At 41.8% G+C, this 24,373-nt stretch overlaps 3 protein-coding genes across 3 annotated transcripts; all 3 read right to left on the bottom strand.

Annotated features, from left to right (window-relative positions):
• Nucleotides 1-5,563: 5,563 nt before the first annotated feature.
• LOC121933832 (olfactory receptor 11G2-like) lies at nt 5,564-6,496 on the bottom strand. The gene has a single exon (XM_042473825.1). It carries the CDS (start codon nt 6,494-6,496, stop codon nt 5,564-5,566), a length of 933 nt encoding a protein of 310 aa, XP_042329759.1.
• A 5,226-nt stretch (nt 6,497-11,722) lies between these two features.
• On the bottom strand, nt 11,723-12,682 carry LOC121933831 (olfactory receptor 11H6-like). The gene has a single exon (XM_042473824.1). The coding sequence runs from the start codon at nt 12,680-12,682 to the stop codon at nt 11,723-11,725; it is 960 nt and encodes a 319-aa protein (XP_042329758.1).
• Nucleotides 12,683-17,648: 4,966 nt separating this feature from the next.
• Nucleotides 17,649-18,608, bottom strand: LOC121933830 (olfactory receptor 11G2-like). The gene has a single exon (XM_042473823.1). It carries the CDS (start codon nt 18,606-18,608, stop codon nt 17,649-17,651), a length of 960 nt encoding a protein of 319 aa, XP_042329757.1.
• Between the last annotated feature and the right edge of the window lie 5,765 nt (nt 18,609-24,373).

The raw sequence follows: 24,373 nt of genomic DNA, 5'->3' as shown, positions 1-24,373 counted from the left end.
AAAGACAAAGGGGGCAGAGAGAGAGAGAGAGAGAAAAACTTAAGCCAACCGAAAACATCCAGTTGAAGATATGAGATCAATTTATTTGGAATCAGACAAAATCATAATACAGGAGGAATGAAGGAATGTTTGTGTATGGACCATTGCCATTTACTTTTAGAGATCTAAATGATGCACTCCTTGGCCTTGTTTATTTTCTGGTACATCTTTTTGTTGTTGCCACCACCAAATCTGATTATTAGAAAACAGCAAGATGTACAGTACTTCATTTTTATCAAGGCACATCTGGAGGAGGCCTTAGGTGTGGGCAGGGTGGGCAGTCACACAGGGAGCAAAATATCAGGAGGTTTCAAGCAGAGCCAAAGAGAAGACCAAGTTGAGCTCCCACTGTGCAGGATCAGATGGACTGTTGACGGATGTGATAGACTGGGCTTCCTTCTGTTTCACTATTTCAGCAGACAAGAGTTGTCACTGTCTTCTACATTAATGGACACAGGATTGTCTACTCTAGAGTAGACACACTCAGGAACCTAGAAGATTGCATCTCCTCATTTTGGACTTTTGTCTTCTGGAGAATTTCTGACAGCATCACTGTTTTGGGTGACTAGAAATGAAATCATGAACTCTGCCTTTGGGAGTCTGCTGCTTGGTGGCAGAAGACTCCTCTAAATGGGATTTTAAAGTTTACGACATGTTGTTGTTTTAGTTCAGCTGCAAAAAAATCTTATTTGGTTACCATAGTTTTCAGTGAAAAGGTGGGGTTTTTAAGGTGGTCAGAGGGAAGCCAATCCCTCAACACTGTCCTTATTATTTAACCCTACTCCTACATTCCCATTATCACTTCACGAAGAACCCATGGCTTCTAAAAGCTGAAGGAACATCTTCATTCTGCCTGCACCTTCCTGCAGCTGGCTCTGTGTTTTGCATTTTCCGTTCTGAGTTACAGAGTTTTTTAGAATACATTTTCACAAATACCGCAATCAATGCATTTACATTGAGGGATGCAGAACTTTGTAATTTCCATTCTTACAGGTGTGAATGAAAAATGTAAACATTTTTCTAACTGTGGGAAAGTTCATGAAAATAGCATAGTTTTCAATTACTGTTTTTAAAAAAGGGTCTTTACTTGCCTTTAAAATTTTTGCACGTTTTGCACAGAAAAAAGTTTTTTCAGAAAACAGCATTTTCTGCAGAGAAATGTTATTTTTTGCACTGAAAATGTTCTTTTCTGCATTAAAATTTTACATGTGTTTCCATGGCAAGTAAGTCCCAATCTGCAGGATATTTTTTTAATGTCTCCAATTTTTTCCTCAGGAGAGTTTCCCAAATTTCTGGGAACCCATTTTTCATCTGTCATCCCAATATTTTTTAAAATATTCTTTCCATCCCTGTGATATATATTGAACTTTGGCAGATAGTAATAGCCTCATTTGTGATTCTAAACTGGCTGGTGTACAAGGCATTTGCTAGGCTTGGCTATATGCAGTGCCCTCCCCATCCCTGGTGTCACCCGATGCAAGGAGGGCTGCTGGGAAAGGGTGACCAAAGGGGTGTGGCCTTTCTCCTCCTCCTGGGGAGACTGTCACCACTGTGACAAAACCAAGCTGGGTGCATTCGGCCTTCTTTGTCATGGCATCAGCAGCCTCTTTGTGAGGAGGCCATCACTGCCATGATGAAACCAGGCCAGGTGCACTCAACCTTCTCTTTCACCTCAGTGGTGGAGATCTCCTCCTGAGGTTGGGAGCTAGGTTGGGTGAGCTCAGCCTTGTCCATCCTTTGACAAGACTACAGAAGCCTCCTCCTGAGGAGGATGTTGCTGCCATGGCAAAGCCAGGAGGGGTGCGCTCTCCCCTTTTCACACCAGACTGGGAGGAGGGTCTGACCAGGTATCACCCCTCTTCTTGAGTGTCACCTGGTGCAGGCCACAGGCTCCACACCCTCCTAGTGATGTCACTGGCTGTGTGGTCACTATTGTTCTATTTTGGGGCAAGTGTAATTTTCAACATTCAGAAGAAAACAAGGAGGTAAGACTGAGGAAGAAGCTACACCCTGAAAGGTTGCAATATGTACTGATACCAGGTGGATTCACACAGTGATATATGCATATATGATTTTGCATTGTGTACTCTTGAGTATTCTTGCTACAGATTTGTTATTTGCAGATGATGATGGTGATGATGATGGCTAGAATTCTATTGGAGACTTACATATTCATAAGTGGACTTACATCTGCAGGAATCAGAATTGTGCAGTTGCGTGACATCACTATCCAGTAGAGAGCTGCTGTTATGTTACTACATAGCAGAGCCAGTAAAGTGCATAACATATGATGCATAACAGGACCAATGCACAATGGGATAATGTGTATCAGTCCTTGTGTGCATAGCATTGATCCCAATGCACATCAGTCACTAATGCTGTTGGTCACTCTTGCTGATATCCTGTTACACTTCTTTGCAATTCAGTAAAGCCTTAGCATCATCCTATAGGATTCTGGTGAATTTTCATTTCTTACCCACCTCTCACTATGGATCAAGTCATCTGGATAAGCCTGATGGAAGAGATTAGTCTTTAATGCTTTATAAAATTCAGACAGCATATCCAGCTGGCGAATTTCTGCTGACAGGTCATTCCACAATTTGGGGGTGAAAAGTTTGGGAGAAAAAGTCCTCTGGGTGACAGTTGTCAGACTAGTCCTGACTGACTGTAGTAAATGTTCCTGAGAGAACCTGAGTGTATGGGAAAATTTTACAGGAGAAAGTGATCCCATAACCTGGACTCAAACCATATGGGGCTTTAAAGATAATAACCAATAGTTGGTATCTTGCCCAGAAACTAATTGGCAGCCAGTAGAGTGATTATAACATTGGTATAATATGCTCACTCCTAGATGTCCCAGTAATCAATCTGGCTGCCATGTTTGAATTAACTGAAACATCCAAAATTGGTACAGAGGTAGCCCAATATATAGTGCATTACAAAAGTCCAGCCTTAAGGTTACCAGTGCATGCATCTTTAAGTCCCCCAACTCTACATAGAGTGTAACAGCAAAAGCTGATAGTAAGCACTCCTGGTCATCACGTCTATCTGAATTATCATTTGGAGTAATGGATCTAGAAGCACCCTCAGGCTGTGAACACAGCCTTTCAGGGGGAGTGTAAGCCCATCCAGGACTGATTGACACACCTCCAAACTCAGGACCTTTGGCAGTAAACACCTCTGTTTTGCCTGGATTCAGCTTCAGTTTGTTTTTCATCATCCAGCCTATTACCTTTTCCACATATTCATTCAGAGAAGACATACTTAGCTGAAACTGCATTTGAAGGTATAGAGAAACATTTGGATATCATCAACACACTGATAGCACCTCATCCCATGCCTCTGGGTGATCTCTCCCAGGAGTTTATCAGACAAGGGAAATTGGAAGTATAATCCAATGGCAATCCGAACACAATCATGGGGCTTCACGTTATTGCGTGATAGACCACCACACATAATTTCCGGCAATGGAAAGTCAGTCCGAACACAATCATGGGGTTTCATTTTATTGTGTGAGAGATGATCACACGCAATTTCAGGCAATGGCAAGCTATTTTCGGGCAATGAGAAGTCAGTTCAAACTCAATTCGAATTCATGTAAATTCGCTGAACTAGTGAATTCACGTGAATGAGTTCTAGCCCCACTTTCTTTTCATTTGAAATTAAGAGAAGTTCCTCCCATGTGATAAACTCCCCAGTGATTTCATGTAGATACTGATTGGCATTGGGGATAGGGTGGCATCTTGTGGTATGTCATATAACAGCTCTGATTTTGAGGAGCTGCTATCCCCAAGCACCACCATCTGGAACCTTTCCGAGAGATAGGACCAGAACCACTGTAGCAAAGTGCCTCTCAAATCCCCCAGGCGTTCCAAAAGGATACCATGATCAATAGTACAGAACACCACTGAAATGTCCAAAAGCACCAGCAGGACACACTTCCCTGTCAATGTTCAGGTGAAGATCATCTAGTTAGGTAATCAAATCTGAGGCCAGTTTGAAATGGGTCTAGATAATTTGTATCATCCAAGACTGCCTGGAATTGGAAGGCAACTTTCTTCTCAATCACCTTGCTCCTATGTGACAGGCTGGTTGCTTTCACTAATAGTCCAACTGTTCACTAATATAGTGAGTAAACTACCATACTGTCCCAGAAACACACACAATTATGCAATTATGCAAGACAAAGAGTTTTTACTTTCTTTAAAAAAAAATTACACGGAAGACGCAAGCATCACACAAGCAACGTTGCCATGTAAAGAAATAATCTTCTTTATTTTATATGTGGTTTGTGCCATATTCAGGACTTTGCCCCAGTATAATAATAATAAGGCAATCATGGCAGTAAAGCTTTCAAAGGTTTCCAGACAGGTGAATTGCCTTGTAGTACCATGTGGTTGACCAATCAACAGATTTCTCCCTGAAATTCCCCCCTTGGTATTAGGGAGTGAGAGTGGATGGTTGTGCTTGGGGTTTTTATTTTCATGAATTTATTTTAATTTTGTATAGGCCACCCCTTACCCCCAAGAATGGGTTCCAAGTCAGTGTACAGAAATAAAACACTTCAACAATAGAATAAACACAAAAAGTCATTAATGCTGTGAAGAGATGCTCAGTCTCTAACCACTTGCCAAAGGTGTGCGTTTGTGAGGGGAGGAAGCTCACAAATGTAATGTTATGCATACAATTGAGAAGGAGAAAACAAGAATTTGACAAACAAGAACTTTTTTTGCAAGTACTTTAAATGCCCAGGAAACTAATATTAATAACCTTATGCTAAATAAAGAAAAAAAAAGTATTAGGAAAAGTACCTACTCCTTTCCAGTTCTGAATAAGTTGGCCATGGTCCTCACAAAAGATGCATTTATACTGTAGAAATATCACAGTCTGATACCACTTGAAGTGCTGTAGCTCTATCCTATGGAATCCTGGGATTTGTAGTTTTACAAGATCTTTAGCTCTCTCTGCCAAAGAATGCTGGTGCCTCATAGAACTACGAATCCCAGGATTTTGCAGGATGGAGGCTTGGCAGTTAAAGTGGTGTCAAACTGCATTATTTATACAGTGTAGATGTTCCCAACGTGTAACACTATGTATCCATCCTTTGGGAGATCTCTTCTACTTTCATGTAAGAGAGCTTCTCAGCAGTGAGTAAGGTGGAGATAAAGGCAAGTAACAGCTGCTCTTTTCTCTGGCAGAAGAATAAGCTGGCCACTGGACAGACTGTCCAGGTATCCCCCTGCTATCCCTGTCCACTAAACAGTCAATCCTTATCCTCTCCTAGCCAGTAAATGTCAGAGGGCATTGTAAAGCTGCTTTGTACAGGAGTGGAGGAGGTGCTGCTCAAGAAATTACCAAATGTCTCTTTGTGCAACAAAGTTAGAAGTTCACATGCAAGCATAATTTCAAGTTATGCGAACCCTTGTCATCAACAGTATTCCAACAACTAAATTTATTCAGGTCTGGTTTCTTATTCCTCCCCTCCATCCCTGCTTTTCCTATGGTCTCACCATATATTTTGTTTTCATTCCCCTCTTCTCAGCCTCCTTTTCAGAGCCTCCTTCACCTTCTCATTCCTGAGACAATAGATCAAGGGATTAAGGAAAGGTGTAATGGCTGTGTAGAAGACTGTCACTGCCTTAGTGACCTCCGACTGACTTTCAGCCCCCGGAATCAAGTACATCCCTCCCACTGAGCCATAGAAGAGAGTGACCACCAGGAGGTGGAAAGATATGGTGGAGAATGCCTTCTTACGGCTCCCTTCATAAGAGGCTTTTGTAAAGGTGAGGATCACAGCACTGTATGATAACACAACAAAGAAGACATTGCTGAAGAAAAGAGCATTCATAAATATATCACAAATAAAAATAATGTCGCCTAGTGGAGGGCAAGCTAAGGACAGAATTGGGCCTGGATCACACAAAAAATGGTCAATGATGTTGGAGGTACAGAAGGGCAATTTGGAAATCAACAGTACAGGGATAATGAACCACAAGAAGCCAAGGCCCCAACAACTGGCCACCAGGACATAGCAGGAATTTGGAGACATGATTTTTGGATACAGAAGTGGATAGCAGATGGCCAAATACCGATCTAAAGCCATGGCTGAGAGGAAGAAACATTCGGTAGTGCCAAGAGAGAAAAACATGTAGAATTGGAGGAAACAAGCCTGGAAGGAGATGACCCCATGAGGGGAACTCAGGTCAAGGAGCATGCGAGGCACAGTGGCAGTTGTGTAGCACATTTCCAGCCAGGAAAAGTTGCTCAGCAATATGTACATGGGAAGCTGAGCTAAGTGGGTGTCAAGAAGCACCAGTGTGATAATGGTGATGTTCTCCACCAAAGTCAGCACATAGAGAGTGGTGAAAAAGATTAGAAGAAAGACCCGTGCCTCCTGTTCGACTCCAAATCCCAACAAAATGAATTCTTTGACTGCGGTCCCATTGGCCGACTCCATCTGGAACCACACAATACAATTAAAAATGTATATTTAAAGAATATACTGTATATCCACAATTTAACAAATACTAGATTACATCCATTGCTGGATTTAATATAAATATAAAGTAATATAAAGTGTAAGACCTCTGATTTTGGGAGTCGTCTAAATACAACAAAAGCTAATTGTTAGGTTTCACATGCTTGTTAGAATACTACACTCTTTTATAGTAATGCTACTCAGATCTGTGATAATTTAGAGTCTCATCACATCTCAGCTCTCTTCCAAGCAGACAATAACAATTCCACTGAGTAGTTTAATCTGAGGTATTTTCTAAGACTAAAATGCATTGCAGAATATACCATAAAAATACTCTATTGCCAGGTTATCATCGTGGATTAGGAATCAAGAGTATTTCACAATACTGAAATACCCAAACAACCACAGGAGGTGTTGTGTATTTTCTGAGTAGCTACAACCCTTCTTTTTGGCAATAAGGTAACCAACAAATGCAGTAGGTTTGTTTGGACTTTTTGGGCGGCCAATGCACATAACCTAATTGCAGTGCTATGATTCCTCTTTAAGTGTCATGGCGCACTGTGGAATCCTGGGTTTGCAGTTTGATGGGCGCTAGAGCACTCTGAAGATTCAAAATGCCCCTCCCTAAACTGCAAATCTCAGAATTTCATAGGATGTTTGACATGGCAGTTAAAATTAATCTAGTCCTATAATTGTGTAGAATGAATGGCTCCAAAATACTAATTTTCCCTTGTTTTTTTTAAAAAAGAATTCATTAGGAAGTGGCTGAACCTGCAGAAAAATGGCTCATATCCACTTCAAGGAGATGAGACAAACTTTATTCCCATGCAAGGGTTGACAATGCCACCTCGCTTGTGAATTGCAGCATCCTTTAACTGAATCATTCATTAACAGGATGTCAGTCTCTGTTTAAATCAAAATGGTATGCTATCAAGAGTCTTGGAAAAATCCACTACTACTTTCTCTCAGTGGTGGCAGTGCCTCTTTGTCATTTGGGTAGTAAGTCATCTCTGGATTTAGTGTGAAATTAAGGAGTCATCCAAGGTACTGAAGCTCATCCCCAAAATAGATGGAAGATCTGTGAATAGTGCCTCTAACTTTGGGACTAAAATGAGAGTGCAACCACACACATACCTCACAAACATAAAAGTGACTAGCTACCTTTTTCTTTTTCTCTTTCTCTGCCTCTTTCTCTTACCCACACACACCCCATTCACAAATGTTATCAGACAGCATTTCCTAAAGGAGACTCGGCCCCATCAGTGGCCTAAAAGACATGGAGGGACTGGGATGATCCGGATGCCCCTCCCCTGAATCGCTCCGTTAGCAAGTGCCACTACAAATTGAAATCGAATGCATTTTGACAGAAATCGAAGCATTCTGTAGCGGTGAGGTGGCCGCTGCCAATCAAGCTATCGTCATGGTGAGTTTGCAGGGCATCAGGGGAAGTGTCCTCCCTTTTTAAAGAGCCAGGCACAGGGGTTTCAGCGGCTGAAGCAGGGAGAGAGATGCCTCTCTCTCTCTCTCTCTCTCTCTCTTTTTTATAAACCGTGGGCTTTTGGGTCAGATCTGCCCCTGTCCCAGGCAAAGGATGGGATTGCCAGCTTTTTTTTTTTGCTTTTAAAAGCAACATTAGCTTTCCCTTTGCTTCCCTTGCTGTATCTGCTCAAGAAGACAAACATTCGCATATTTGCTCAAAAAAATTGTTAAAAATGTAACATTGAGTTTTGCAACATTTGTAAGCTTCTCCCTCTGCAGAAAGCAAGGAGATCCAAGGAATCCAAGTGCAAGCCGGCTCCATCTGCCCTGGAATATAAACCAGGGCCATGTTCGCTCAAAAAATGTTTGAATTTGTGAAAAGGGGGGGGGGTTGCCTGACATGATCCGTTCATGACCTGATTTTTTCCTCTGCAAGGAAGGTGCCCAGCGACAGAGGGCTTTGGGCAGGGGATGCAGGGAAAAGAGGCTCCTAAAGAATGCCTTCCTTGCCCTCTGCCCAGGGCTCTTTCTCTCCTCCCCCTCCCCTCCGATGAGGGGAGGAAATGCCTTGCCCTTTGCCCACCCTCTGACCATAAATCCCTCCCTCAATTTGCCTCGATCGTGATCGAGCAAGTTCTCATTCCCAGGACGGAGTTTTTAAAAAGAAACGGTATTTGCGCCGATTTCAAAAGACCCGTAGGGGCCATTTACCACGGACGGGTGTGCAAGCCCCGGATTCGCTTGTGTGAGATTCGGGTGAGTAGGAACTTCACGTGATTGAATCGGTTTCAGAACCGATTTTTTGTAATGTGAATGGGCCCTACATGCTTTCCTGGAGGTAGCATCCATTCACACCCCTCCCTTCCTAGTTCCACTTGGATTTCCTGTTGACTCAGTAACAATTCTTATTTCCATATGAGCCAAAGCACAGAAAGCTCAGCGTAAGTTCTGTACAGAATTCAGATCAGAGAATACCATCCTCTGACATGGGTACTCATCTGTCAGACTGATGGAGCAAGTGACTTAAAAGAGCACACATTGTAATAGAAGCAACACTCCATACGTAGGTGTGTGTGTGTGTGTGTGTTGTGACCTTCAGCTACAGATTAGTTTTGAGGGCAGTTGACTAAAAGAAACTATGAGAGGTATCTCTCGTGAGTAATGCCATTTTCAATAAATGAGATCTCTGGAGAAATTAATATGCTACAGTATTGCCTTCTCATTAACTCTGTGTTGCACCTTCTATTGTCTGAAATGGTGACTCATCCAAAGGCTGACTGTCCCTGAAAAGCAAAATAGATGTGGCTTCAGTGCCATGTCATGCATAGAATTGTACGGTGTCTCCATTCAACTCTGTAGTTTCTGCACATAATGTTGTCATTAGTGATGTAAATTTATATCTGTATTCTTCAATTCCTGAAGGAGAGTAGAAAATGTTATTATTTGTCTTGATGGCTCTGTGGAGAGCAAGATATTTCAATTTGGTTCCCCCCCCCACCAACAAAACAAGCGAATTTGCTAAGAGTAAGGGCTTCAAACACCAGTGGTTTTCTCCCCAATTCTTCTTAAAAGTAGTGATGGTGAGCCATAAAACTCCATTCCTAGTATCTAACAAGGAAGGATGGCCTAAGTTTATTCTTACAATGAAATTCCTTCTCTCTTCTTCTTCCAAATTGCTTTGACTGTTACTCTCACACAATTAAAATAATTACGGAGGTACTGTCACTTTTATTAATAATATAATAATAATAATATAAATAATAATTTGTTTTATTTATATACCGCTATTCCAAAGATCATAGCGGTGAACAGCAATAAGCTAATTAGCCCCCCAACAGTCTGGGTACTCATTTTAGCGACCTCGGAAGGATGCAAGCCTGAGTCGAGCTTGGGCCCTTTGCTGGTCTTGAACTCGCAACCTTGTGGTTTTGAGTGAATGGCTGCAGTACAGGCATTCAACCACTGCGCCACCAGGGCTCCATTACTTAATGAGGAAACAAACAACAGTCTAACACCAATTTATATCCCAAGTACTAACCCCATTGCTTTTTTTTTTTTTTTTTTTTGCAAATGAAAGGTCTGCAATCCACACTACTCATTCAAGTAGTTGCCATATTTTAGAGCTCATAAAACTACAGCTAAGGCACCCTTTCCAGACAAAGACAGAGGTGGCTGCAGGCCGCCACTTCAGGGGTGGTCTACACAGCCCCATAGTCTTTCAAATAATCTGGACCCAAGCAACATAGGCTGACATTATAGTAAGGCTTATCCTGCAAAGGAAAACTGAATACAGTGAACCCTTCTCTGAAATACAGTGGCTCCCAGAGTCGTAGTCCAACACTCAGACCATACACCATACTGGATCTTGTTCACCAGAGGAGTGTACATTCAGATATCTGGCCAAGCTGTAGAATAGATCTACAGTGAACCCTTGTATACGCTGGGGGGTTGGGTCCAAGATTCCCCGTGGATAACAAAATCCATCTATGCTCAAATCCCATTAAATATAAGGACATAGCAAAATGGTGCCCCTTATAAAAATGGAAAATCAAGGTTTGATATTTGAAATTTATACTTTTTTGAACATTTTCAAATCGTGGATGCTTGAATTCGTGTAAAAAAATCCATATATAAGAAGGGGCCGACTGTAAACCTTTTCTTTCATTCTGGTTTAAATAAAAAGGCTACATGTGTGCTCACAAGGGGCAGGGGAGTAAGTGCTCATCCTACTACACACACTGTTGACACACATAAAAACAAATGGCTTGGGAGTTACATCATTTCTGTTCTAGTCATATTGTTTCATGGAAGACACAAAAATCACACAACCAAAGTTACTTTTTTATTTAAAAACACTCTCTTGACAATCCATCTATTTCTTTAATAACAAGGGACCAATTCCTAATCTTGGTCCCATCTAGATATAGCAATAGCAATAAGCAACATTTGTAACCATATCAGTGCACTTAAGCACTCCTTGAGCAGTTTACAATGTGTAAGCTAATTGCCCCCCTATAACTGGGTACTCATGGAAGGATGAGTCGAGCTTGAGACCTTGGCTGGTACTGAACCACAACCTTGCAACTTGTGATGAGTGGCGTAGTACAGACATTTAGCCACGCTCCCACAAGGACTCCTTTCAATCAATGGAGTAGATCTATTCAATCAGTGGATCTCATTATTTCAATCAATAGAGTAGATCCATCCAATCAATGGCACTTGCCTACTCATCATTAACCAACAGAATTCAGGCCAATATTTACAACAGCAAATATTATTGCATTTTAAGTGCATCATAGCTTGTGTACCAATTTTCAATATTTACAACAGCAAATAGTTCCATTTAGATTCCAGGTAGTCATTAAGCAACTTCTTGATCCTTTTCCTCAGCTTAGATTTTGTCATCCTGTCTCTTGAGTAGTTGTTGTGTGTCTTCAAGTAATTTTTGAGTCATGACAACTCTAAGGCAAAGAAATCAAGGGGTTTTCTTCATTTGTTCACAGGGATTTGCCACTGACTTCCTGTGAGGCTGTGAGAGTGTGACTTGTCCAGGGTCACTTCTGGGTTCCATGGTAGAGTGAGGATTTGAAGCTTGGGCTCCCAGAGTTGTACTCCAACACACAGACCACTGCATCACACTGGCTCTCCTAGTTGTGAGTATATGTGATCTGTCTCTCTGGCTTTCCTAGTGTGAGTGGTATTTTGTCTCTATTTCCATCTGCTAAATTAAAGCACCACCTTTCTCATTAACCATCTCTTCTTTCTCTTGAATAAATTTCTGAGAGCCTCTCTCATCTGCTCATTCCTCAGGCAATAGATCAGAGGATTAAGAAAGGGAGTAATGGCAGTGTAGAAGAGCGTCACTGCTTTAGTGAGCTCTGACTGTCTTTCTCCACCTGGAATTAAGTACATTCCTGCTACTGAGCCATAGAAAAGTATCACTACCATTATATGGAAAGAGATAGTGGAGAAGGCTTTCCTATAGTTGCCTCGGCTGGAAGCTTTAATCAGACTCTGAATGATAGTGCTGTAAGATAGCAGAACAAATAAAACATTGCATACAAACAACACATTCATGAAAATCTGGCAGATAAAGGGGACATTTCCTAACGGAGGGCAAGCCAAGGCCAGGATTGGACCAGGATCACACAAAAAGTGTTCAATGATGTTAGGTCCACAGAAGGATAACTTGGAGATCAAAACCACTGGGATAGGATACCACACAAAGCTCACAATCCAACAAGCAGCCACCAGGGCATAGCAGGTATCTTTGGACATCATTTGTGGGTACTGCAGTGGGTGGCAGATGGCCAGGTATCGGTCCAAAGCCATGGCTGAGAGGAAAAAGCATTCAGTATTGCCAAGAGAAAAGAAGATGTAGAACTGAAGGAAACAGGCATGGAAGGAGATGGTCCCATTATCGTAAGCCATGTCAAAGAGCATTCTGGGCACCGTGGTGGTCACATAACACATCTCCATCCAGGAGAAATTGCTCAGTAGGATGTACATGGGAAGCTGGGACAACTGAGCATCCAGAAGCACCACAGTGATAATGGTGATGTTCTCCACCAACGTGAGCATGTACAGAGTGGTGAAAAAGGCAAGGAGCAGGAGTCGATTCTGCTGATGACTTCTAAATCCCAGCAAAATGAATTCCTGAACTTCAGTAGCATTATTCAACTCCATCTGGAATGACATACCGAATCACTGTGAAATACATATAGGGAAGTATAGGGTGGGTTGTAAAAAGGCCCAAAAAAGTAACACCTCTTTTTATTCATTACTGCAAAAAAGTAACTAATTACTAATGTAATCCATCACAAGTTACAAGTCACTTTCAAGCAACAACTAGACTGAGCTGCAACGTGCTGTCTTCTAACATTTAAATGGGTTTTAAGCTATCAAATGACACTTTGAAATATGCCATTTGGTTAAATAATGTTTTCTGGCAATGAGTATACCCAACATTACATCTAATTATGTCATGATATGCTCCCAGTTTCCCTGAAAAAAAAAGAGACCTGGAGCAGCACTGAAAGATTTTGTTGCCTTTTGATAAAAGATCATGAGGAATTAAAGTCTGTTTTGACATTTATTCTGCTTACAAATATACAAAAATACACTAGTATGGTGTAGTGATTTGAGCTTTAGACTACACCTCTGGAGATCAGGGTTTGAATTCTAGTTTGGCCAGGGAGACCCATTGGGTCACCTTGGCTAAGTCATCTTCTCTCAGCCTCAGAAGAAGACAAGGTCAAATTCCCTCCGAACAAGTAGAAAACTCTGTGATAGGTTCCCCTTAGGGTCACTAGAAATCAGAAATGACCCAAAGGCACACAACAACAACATACAAGCCCAGTAAAAAAGAAACAATTAGACCCCGGTAAGAAGACAGTGTAGCAGCTAATTTTTAACTAGCTCCCAAAAGAAGGATCTAAACCTAAGGGTGCTTCAGGTGTAGCAAATTCACAGGAATTTTTCATTTAAGTGGAACAGTCTGATCCTATCCAAGGCATTTTCCCTTTCCTTCTAGCTAAAAGGAATGTCATCATCCAAAAGAAATGGAGAGAAAACTTACCTACCTATCAAGGAAGAAAACCTCCTGTTATTCTGTTATGTGACTTCAAGTTGACTTCACTTTGTGGTGAACCTATCAAAGGTTTTTTTCTGGCAAGATTTGTTCAGAAGGAGTTTGCCATTCCTTTCCTGTAAGGCTGAGTGAGTGTGATTTGCCCAAAGTATGTTTCTTTGGCTGAGCTGGGATTCAGTCCCTGATCCCCTGGAATCCATGTCTAACACTCAAACCATACCACCTCCCTGGGTCTTCTGTTATTTAAGTGGCATCGGTACTATTTTTTAACCAGAACATGTGCTAACCATGACAACGGAAAGCCTCCCATAACCAACAGATCTTCCACTGTTGACCAAATGGAATGGTATGTGCAAATCATTAAGAGAAGGAAGCTCATAAGGATCTGCACGATGGGTAGCAGCTGAATAAAGTCATTTGCTTTAAAGTCATAAATTAAAACCAAGGAGTAGAGCTGGGAATCATGGAATAAGTTCACCATCATATTTAGCAGTCTTTTCCCTGAAACCTATTGGTAGTCCCAACGAGAGTACCTCCATTACATCAATGGGATTTATAGAAGTGTTAACTCACCATTCAACAACTGAGTCAATGGTTCTGTTCTAACTGGGACTAACCATAGGATTCAGGAATCTTCTATTTCCCCTTCCATGCTCCATATTTTTCAAATATGATTTTTTAAAAACAAAACCAAAAATCACCAAAGAATCTGAAGCCACGTTTTCCCTGAAATTTACACCCATTGCAACCAATCCTTCTATGACAGGCTTCCACAGCCTGATACACTACAGATGTTTTGGACTACAATTTTCATGTGTGCCGCTCAGAAAGCCAGTGGTCAGTGAGGAAATGTCAAAACACAGAGAGGGCATCATTTTGAAGAGACTTGATCTATGTTTCCCACACAACATTCTTTTGCTTTGATATTAATTCCCTTTTTATACCTCAGAAGTTTGTGATCCAACACTGATCCATTCAGCAGAAGATTCAGTAGATGCCCTGTGATTTAATATGAAGAGAAGGATCCCATCCTTTGTGTGTTGCACTGGTGCTCATCTGCAGGACTGATGGAGCAAAGGGCAGAAGGAACCACATCATGGGTTTGATAGCCGAAAGACCTACCAGACCAAGCTCAAATGCTACTAATTCATTCTTCTGCTACATTTTTAAATCACTGACTGAAGGGAATCTTGGGAATCTATCTCTCTGGAATAATTTCATCTTACACTGAAACAATACCTCTTGGGAGACAGGAGTCTAATATTATAGCTTCCCTCCTTCTACTGTGGTGAATAGTTTCTAATTTATGAATCCTCCATATTACCCAACCTGAAGAGCAAAATGAATGATACAGGACTGGAGAAGTATGAAGGAAAGCTAGTATAGTGTTATGCCATTGTTTTATAGAGTGCCTATAGATTTAATCCTTCCTTGCTGGTGTACACTCTAAAACGCACAACAAATGATGAAAGGGACAGAGAGTGAGGAGGAATAGAAGCAAATAATGGTATACATCTTTAAAATGAGGTCCAAAACACACTGCAGAAATGATCCAATCCGAGACCACTTCAACTGCCTGGGCTCAATGCTAGGGAATTCTGGAAACTGTAGTTTTGTGAGACATTTAGTCTTCGCTGTCAGAGTAGTTTATTGTGGTGGCACAATAAACTACAATTCCCAGGATTCCTTAGCTGTTTTGTTTTGGTAGAAGATGCCCCCCAAATGTCCCCCAGGAGCATGTGGGGCATTTTTACTTAATTGTTTGCCCCCTAGGCTATTTTAGGCCTAGGAGAGGTCTGTTTTTAAAACAAGAAGTGATCCAGGAGTCATAGAATCATAGAGTTGGATGGGGCCCCATAGACCACTGACTCCAAACTCCCCCATTCCCAAAAGGTAGGAACTCCATCTAGAGCATCCCCAGCAGGTAGCTGTCCATGTTCTCTGTGAAGATATCCATAGAAAGAGACCTCACCATCTCTCTTGGCAATTGGTTCCATTGCTGAACCAATCTTACCATCAAGAAGTTCCATCTAATGTCCCACTGAAATGTATCAAAGTTGCACCTTTATTTAAAAAACCCTGGGACTAAAATAGTCTATGGACTGGGGCAAAAAAAAAAAAAGACCAAAAATTCCTCCAACACCCTAGACAGTTATGGAGTCTTTACTGTAATGCACATAATCCCTGCTGAATAATATCTTGCATCACATTCAAACTACCTTGTTTTGGGGAGCCATGTACAGGGGGTGTCCTATGTGTTGGTGCACCCTGAAAGTAACTGTGGAAAAGGAAAAAAATGAGTACTGTTTGTTGGAGACAGGTTGGGGACTCCGAAATAACATATCTCTCCTGTGGCATTTTTCTCTTCTGCATCTTTTGTACATTGTAAATGTCAAGAAATACAATTACTATTCAGGCCTCTTTCATCCTAGAGGTCTGAATAATAATTGCGTTTCTTGACTTCCTGAATGGAAAGAGTTTGAGCTAAAACCTAGAAGAAACAAAAAATAACTGCTTGATGCTAAACCAGGCCCTGAGTGTGACAAAGGTGTTACATCTGGGCCAGTGTTCTTTTCTACAGTAGTCAACCAGGTGTCCCAGTGGGAAGACTACATGAAGAACACGAGAGAAATAACTCCCCACCACCACCACATTTGTAATTCTGCAGTGCCTGTTTTTCAGATGTGTAAAATTTCAGGTTTCCTACTTACAGCAACCTTATCATGGGGTTTCCTGGGCAAGATTTGTTCAGGGGGATTTGCTTTTACCTTTTTCTGAGGCTAAGAGAGTGTGACTCACCCAAGATCATCCAATGAATTTCCCTGGTTGATCAGGAATTCAAAACATATTCTCCAGGGACATAGTCGGACACTCAAACCACTGCACCATGCTGGCTCTTTTTATTTCAGTTACAATTTAGTATTTTACATCATGAGAATCTTTCCAAACAAAATGCAACTTTAACTGTATCATACTTTGTGTTCTGGTTCTCAGGTGGAAAATCTCATGCCCTTCCTTGGTTCCTATGGTAAACATTGATTCTTTCAATGTATTTCTTAGCTATGATTCTTAGCTATGATGATATACAAAACATTCAGGGGAAAGTGATCCTTACTGGTCCGAGTGGGAATACATATGATTTGACCGTATAGTTGGATGTTATCTTGTCTTGTTCATTTCCCTTATTGAAATTACTTCTGCAGCACTCCCCCCAGTCGTGGGATGCCTTGAGACAAGCAGTTGTGGAAGAATCTCTCCAGATTACTGTCCTCAATGTGTCTCACAATTGAAAGAGTGCTCCAAATGTCATTTTCCAGTGCTCTGATGTCCTCTGAGATGTTTTGGTTGGGGAGCTGCCAGGTTGAAATGATAGATTGACATCATCACATCCAACTATGATGACATAGCTCCATTCTCAAGTTACATTAATGATGCCATTTTTATTTTGAATGTATACTTTGAGTCTCCCTTAACCATAATTCCAATATCTGAAATACTTTAAAATCCAAAATTGTCCATTTGGGTGGCTGAGATAGTGACACCTTTGCGTTCTGATGGTTCATTGTGCATAGACTTTGTTTCAGGCACAAAATTATTTAAAAATATTGTATATACAATTACCTTTATAAGGTGCATATGAAACATAAAAGAATTTCATGTTTAGACTTGGGTCCCAGCTCCAAGATACAGGTTACTCATTATGTATATGCTAATATCACAAAATCCAGAATGCTCCAAAATCCAAAACACTTCTGGTCCCAAGCATTTTGGATAAGGGAGACTCAACCTGTGTATCACATTTCCAGTTCTGTTTCTTGGGGGGAAGTTGTGCTGCCTTGTAAGTCTATGTGGTACCCAGCTGGTGCTTCTCCTTGACCGATTTCTTTCCTGAAGTTGGTCACCCTGATTAGACAATAATTTGAAATAATAAAGAGGAAAACTGATCCTACTAGTTCAAAGGGTCAGAAATGGTAATATATTTTATTTAATTGTATGGATGGGTGTTCTGCTCCATCAGAAAGCAAAGGTGGATGGGTGTTCTATTTTCCTCTCCATTCTATATTAAATCATCTCTTTTCTCTGAAACCATCTCTCCTTTCTCTTCAGCAACCTCTCTAGTGCTTCCTTCACCTGATCATTTCTCAGACAATAGATCAGAGGATTGAGAGAAGGCGTAATGGCAGTGTAGAAGACCGTAATCGCTTTAGTAACCTCTGACTGGCTTTCTCCACCTGGAATCAAATACATTGCTCCAACACTGCCATAGAAAAGTGTCACCACCATTATGTGGAAAGAGATAGTGGAGAAGGCCTTCTTGCGGCTTCCTTGGTTAGTAGATTTTATGAGGGTGAAAATTATATTCCCATAGGAGAGCACCACAAATGGAACATTGCACACCATCACAGCATTCATGAATACCTGGCAGACAAGGGGCACAATTCCAAGTGGAGGGCACGCAAGGGCCAGGATTGGCCCAAAATCACACATAAAATGGTCAATCACATTAGGTCCACAAAATGACAACTTGGAGATCAATCCCACTGGGATAGGGTACCACAGGAAGCCAACAACCCAGCAAGCAGCCACCAGAACATAGCAGGAATATTGGGACATAATTTGCGGGTAGCGCAGCGGCTGGCAAATGGCCAAATATCGATCCAAGGCCATTGCTGAGAGGAAAAAGCATTCAGTGACACCAAGGGAAAAGAAGATGTAGAACTGGAGAAAGCAGGCATGGAAGGAGATGATCCCGTGATGGGATGCCAGGTCAAGAAGCATCCGGGGTACTGTAGTGGTCACATAACATATCTCCAGCCAGGAGAAATTGCTCAGCAGGATGTACATGGGAAGCCGGGGCAACTGAGCATCAAGGAACACCAGAGTGATCACAGTGATGTTCTCTGCCACAGTGAAGACATAAAGAGCAGTGAAAAAGATGAGCAGCAGGAATCGTTTCTGCAGTTCACCTCCAAATCCAAGCAAAATGAATGCCTGAACTGTGGTTCCATTGACAAGGTCCATCTGGAATCACAAAAGAAGCATCACTGTAAGATACTGCTTGGAAGTATGAAGTACATGCTTTTAAAAAGAAAATACATTCAGAAAGGATCACAATTACATACAATAATGTTCCAGTATAACAAAAGGAAGAAAATGGAAAACACAAAAGAAGTGTGCGTGTGTGGGGGGGGGTGTGACCCCAGATTAGTCAAAAGCTTCTATAAAAGCTGGTAGAAGTCCATTTGTAAATTTTATCTATACCTCATTCTTTCAAATGTTGCAAGTTATAGTGGATCTTCTATCCACTGGATCACAGGTGGAGAAAAATTATATTTCCAGTAACAGAGTATCAATCATTTAGCAATGTAAAGGGTGTGGAAGAGCCACTTCTATTGGCCATTTGTTAATATCCATCAGGCGAATAGTTCAAAAGACCATGCCCATCCCAGAATATCAAGGAACTTTCCAAAACCAATTTACATATATGATTACTTCCTCCCAAAATGGAGCTACTATGGAAAACCTGCCAAACATATGTATTAAGGAAGCATTAGTAGCATTGCATCTTCAACACTTTGCTGGTTTAGAAAGTCCTTTCTTGAATATTGTGAAATCCAGAATATCCAAAAGACCAGTTTCTCCTTTATAAGACATAGAAATTTATCACATGAAGTTAGTAAAACACAATTACAGTAGGATAATAGTGTCTTTGGTCTGATCTGCACAGCAGAAATAGTGCAATCTGACACTGCTTTAACTGCCATGGCTCAATGCATTGGAATTCTGGAATTTGCAGTTTTCTATGTTCTGCCCAGATTTGTGGAGAAAGAAGCAACCTAAGTTGATATCTTCTCTTAATGAAGACATTAAATGGCACCTTAATGCTGTGAGAAGTTTTGTACAAGATGAAGTGTGTTACTATGGAAGATGCTGTAACTTGCACAAATTAAAATTAGTAGTTGAGCATCATAAACCCATCCACCTCCCCTCCGAACATTCTTCTTACTTCCTGTCTCTTTCTTCTCCCCTCATTCACATTCTATTAATTTACAGAAATCAAACACATTTTTTTCTTTTGAAGGAGCACCCAAAAAATTTCATACCGTTGTTTTTAAGGTGACATTCATTCTGATTCCTAATCTCTGAGGTCCATTTTCGATAACAATGTTGGACCTAAGACATGTTTTTCATCCACAAGAAGGTTCAGTCGAAAATGCTAAGTTGGAATTTGAGGTGGAAGGTTGGAGTTCTTTCTGCTCAATGTTGGTGTTCATCTGTAGGACAGACACAGCAAAGGACAAAAAGCAACAGAATGTGTTTTTTTTAAAAGCAAGGGTAAAATATATGTGACTGAGAGCACACATGTACACAGTCCCAAGTTTCAGTCGTTCTGAAGAGATCCAGCTGCAGTTTTAAACCTTATCAGAAGTGATTAACTCAAGAATGTATCTCTAAGGACCTTTACCATTTTCCAATGAAAATAGCAACTCCTGTATGGCAAAATTGCATCATATTTCTACTTCCAACTGTTACGTTGGATGGCTTCTGTTTAGAGACCGGAATCCAACTGTGATTCTAATTAAAATTAAAGATTGTTGATTTAGGGGCTCTACAGACTGCCCTGGAAGGGCGGACTGCAGACGCCCCTTTTTCATGCTGGATCAGAGCTGTGGCACTCTCATGCCTTGATCCATCCTTCCAAGGGCGCAAAAAGGAGTCACAAAAAGCAGCTCCTTTTTGCACCCTCGAAAGGGCACCATAGCTGCAGTGGCATAGCTGTATGGTGCCCCTTTGGTGCTGCATCATCTGAATGCAGCACTGGAGGCATGCCATGATGTTGCGCCATGTTGAGTGGCGCACGGTGTCATGGCACCCTGGGGGCAGAGTCAGGGCGTGCGTCATCTAGATGCGACACCCTGACTCTGCCTCCAGGCCGGCCTTTCAGACTGGTCTGTAAAGGGCCTTTGCCTTACTGAGAATCATTATATGGCCCTTGAGGCCTTTGGGATACCCCTTACGAAGCACAGGATCAGGGAGGAAGAAGTTGTTGCTGTTTCTGATGAGCAAATGAATTCCTGCCCATGGTTCTCCTTCAACCCCTCTCCACTGCATGGTAGAGAAGCAAAACCAGCCCACTCTCTGAGCTGGCACTTGCAAGCAGTGACTGGTAAGTCTCTGCCCTTTCTTAACTACAGTCATCCTATCCCACTTCTTCAAATCAAGGTATCTAACTTGCACCTTATGCCGATCATTCCAGTTCTGCAAAATATTGTCCTTTACATTCTAATTTTTCAAATTCAGCATATTAATTGTTGCATTTGGGCATATCACCCCCTGCAGCTATGTGTCAACCTTCATACCGTTGTTGTTGTTGTTGCTGTTGTTGTTGTTGTTTACAGTTACAATGGATCTGAAAAAAAACAGCTTTAGATGGTTGGGATGGAGCCAGTTACAAAGACCTCCCTCTCACCTGGAGACTTAAGCAATCAAAAATACCACAACTTAGGAGTGAGTACAGTATGCCCCATGGGTGACATGTGTCTCTTCACTTAAGAACCCTAGTGCTGAAAATTGTATGTCCAGTTCCCAGTGTAAGTTGTTATCAATCATTCTGGCATCCCACACGCATGTGTTGTTTGTTTGTTTAATTGTTTATTAAAATATTTATATCCCACCCTTTATCTGAAAAATCTCAAAGCAGCTTAGAATAAAGTTAAATATGTTACCCCCACCCCCATATTATTTTTTTTACTGTGTATTATTTATGTCTTTATTGCTACTGAAGAAGTCCTACATGCCCTCTAGGAATGATGGAACAGTCATCTTGTATCAAGTCCAGCAAGATACCCAGTTTAGAAGTCTAGGCTTCAGCAGTTAAAACTCAGAAAATCTTTATTAAGAAGCTAGAGATCCAGTCTAGTGACATTCGTCATCAGAACTGACCAGCGAGTGTTAAAAATGCCTAATTAAACTATACACAGTTTCAAACTTCAGATGGACATAATTTTATTTGTTATAATTAATAAACAATTAATGCTTCTCCATTTTTTCCCATGCCACCCCCTTCTTTGTTGTTCCAACAGAAGCAACTTTCAACAGGCTTGGCTCATGCTTGCCTCCCTGCCAGCACTATCTCAGCACCTGTGTCTAAGGTCACCATGATTTACATCGCTGCTGTCATTATCTTGTGTTAGCCGCAACTGTTAGTGTAAATATTGGTTGCCTAAAATAGATTGAACACTTTTGTCTGAAAGACAGCTTCCTTCTCTTCTGCCTTTGAAGGTTATCGCAAGGGGGCAAAAACGTCCCCGGATGTGTTCTAACGAGCACGAGCGTTCAAAAGCGTTCCCAGAAATGGCGCCTCCTGGAACACATCGGGAACCCAATGGGAATGCCCGGCGGCAGCGGCGGCGTTCCACCGTGTGGTAAACTAGCGTTCTGGGCCCCATCGGGTTCCCATCACGCTCTGTGCGCGCCCGCGCTCGTGCTCGTTAGAACACATCAGGGGACATTTTTACCCCCTCGTGATAACCGTCTTTGACTCCTCCAAAGAGAAACACCTTGCCCATTCTTTCCGCACAGAAACAAGGTCCTACCTTGAGGAATCTGGGTGGTGTATGGATGTGCTTGTTTAAATTATTTGTTCCCACAGGGAAGACTGAGTAATTCAAACAAATGTTTCCTTGCTGCAGGAATGTCTGATAAAACTGTGCAGTTTTCCACTTCCTTGCAGGGAAGAGAAGAGCTCCTTACAACCACTCACCTTTTTTCTGGACTTCCCCAAAGACTATGATGGCCAGCAGGACACAGCTGGGGCAGCCAAGCAAGGAGGATTGCCCATTGATGGCCAACAATAGCCTTTGATGGGCAAGCCTCACTCAGTTGACCCTTGATCCCCTACTGTAAGCATGGCCATGCAGTGACTGGCAAGGGAAGACTGGGAAGTTTATCAGACGCAAGTTTTGGACCCTCAGTTCCGCTAAGGATGTGAAACGAACATTGTGTAATGAAGTTATAACGCGATGTTCTACCACATTGTTTGCTTTTGCGTCATTCCCCTGAAACATGGCTTTAGCGTTATGATTGCGAAAATCGTTGCGATTTGCATGATGCAAAACCATGCATAGCGGAACTGTTTTCTACACCAGCGCCTTCCTTTGGTCTTGAACATTTTGCAAAACATCTTTGCGCATGCTCCTTGGAGGTTTTGGTGGCATTGTGACCTTTGTGCTTTCGGGGGTGGGGGGGGAGAGGGGAGAAGCCCCTTCCAGTTTCCTGTTTCCTGTTTTCGCCTAGTGTGTGCACGTATCTCTGCATATTCACAGTATACACAATAGCTGATAACACACACACGTTTTTTATTCACATGTATTCCTTCAGGACAGAAGAAGGGGCTGGACTGGATGACCCTTTGAGGTTCCTACCATCTCTCTGGCATCCTATGTATTCCTTCAGGGCAGAAGAAGGGGCTGGAGTGGATGGCCCTTGGGGGTACCTTGCATAGATTAGATTTACCTATAGGTACAGCCCCCTTTCCCCCCCAAATATACATATACCTATACCTATACATATAGAACACGCATATATATATATATATATATATATATATATATATATATATATACACATACACATATACACATCCATACACACACACACACACACACACATATATATTCACACACACACCTCTTTATAAATACAGGCAGACAAGACAGATATTCATATATATAAACATATATGTCAGAGACACATACTAATAAACATATCTCTGCATATTCACAGTATACACAATAGCTGATAACACACACATGTTTTTTTATTCACATGTATTCCTTCAGGACAGAAGAAGGGGCTGGACTGGATGACCCTTTGAGGACCCTCCCATCTCTCTGGCATCCTATGTATTCCTTCAGAAGAAAGAGGAGACTTGATGACCCTTTAGGGTCCCCTTCATTTATAGCATCCTATGTATTCCTCCATCACACATCAAGGCAAAACACACGCACCCCTCCCCCTGGGGTTGCCCTGAAAAAGGAAGGCCACCGGAAGGGAATGGGGTGAAAAAGCAGCACAGCATCATGGGAACTTTGCTATCAGTAACGTTTGTGTTGCGTTGCGTTGCTGCCTACCACACCAAACCATTTTGTAATGCATTAGAAAGGATGACGGGAGACAAATGCCGGACTTCCCTTTTTTCCCCATAATGCCCAAAAAGGGGAGGAATGACGCTAAAACTACGGAAGCGTTGTGCAACGGGCTCCCATAGAAATGAATGACGTCTGGAAGAACATCGTGTTATCGCTTTATTGCGCAATGTTGATTGCACAAAAGTGACTCTTTGGGCAGGAAAAATCGCCGAAAACTCGCGTCTGATAAACTCCTGGCAGAGGGAAGACACATGTAGAGGATCATCTGTCAATGGCTGTCATAGCCAGTAATGGACAAATCTCACTTGGCTATCTCCCCAACTCCACTCATTGGAACAGACATGTAGTAGCCAGCCATAGGGTTAGGTGGCAGGTGGTGTAAGCAGCCATGTGAGGAATCATAGAAAGTTGGAAGAGACCCCAAGGACCATCCAGTCCAGTTCTCAGTCAAAGCACCTCTGACAGATGGCCATCCAGTCTCTGTTTAAAGACCTCCAAAGAAGGAAGTGTTCCACTGTAGAACAGCTCTTACTGTCAAGAAGTTCCTCCTAATATTTAGGTGGAATCTCTTTTCGTATAGTTTGAATCCATTGTTCCAGATCCTATTCTCTGGAGCAGCAAAAAACAAACTTGCTC

Source organism: Sceloporus undulatus, chromosome 6, assembly GCF_019175285.1.
Source record: "Sceloporus undulatus isolate JIND9_A2432 ecotype Alabama chromosome 6, SceUnd_v1.1, whole genome shotgun sequence".
Lineage (NCBI taxonomy): Eukaryota > Metazoa > Chordata > Lepidosauria > Squamata > Phrynosomatidae > Sceloporus > Sceloporus undulatus.
Note: the sequence above shows the minus strand (reverse complement) of the source record. Positions and strands in the feature narration are given on the sequence as shown.

What these genes read in the sequence shown, in the direction of transcription:
- LOC121933832 (XM_042473825.1), bottom strand. Translation starts at nt 6,496, where the DNA reads ATGGAGTCGGCCAATGGGACCGCAGTCAAAGAATTCATTTTGTTGGGA.
- LOC121933831 (XM_042473824.1), bottom strand. Translation starts at nt 12,682, where the DNA reads ATGGAGTTGAATAATGCTACTGAAGTTCAGGAATTCATTTTGCTGGGA.
- LOC121933830 (XM_042473823.1), bottom strand. Translation starts at nt 18,608, where the DNA reads ATGGACCTTGTCAATGGAACCACAGTTCAGGCATTCATTTTGCTTGGA.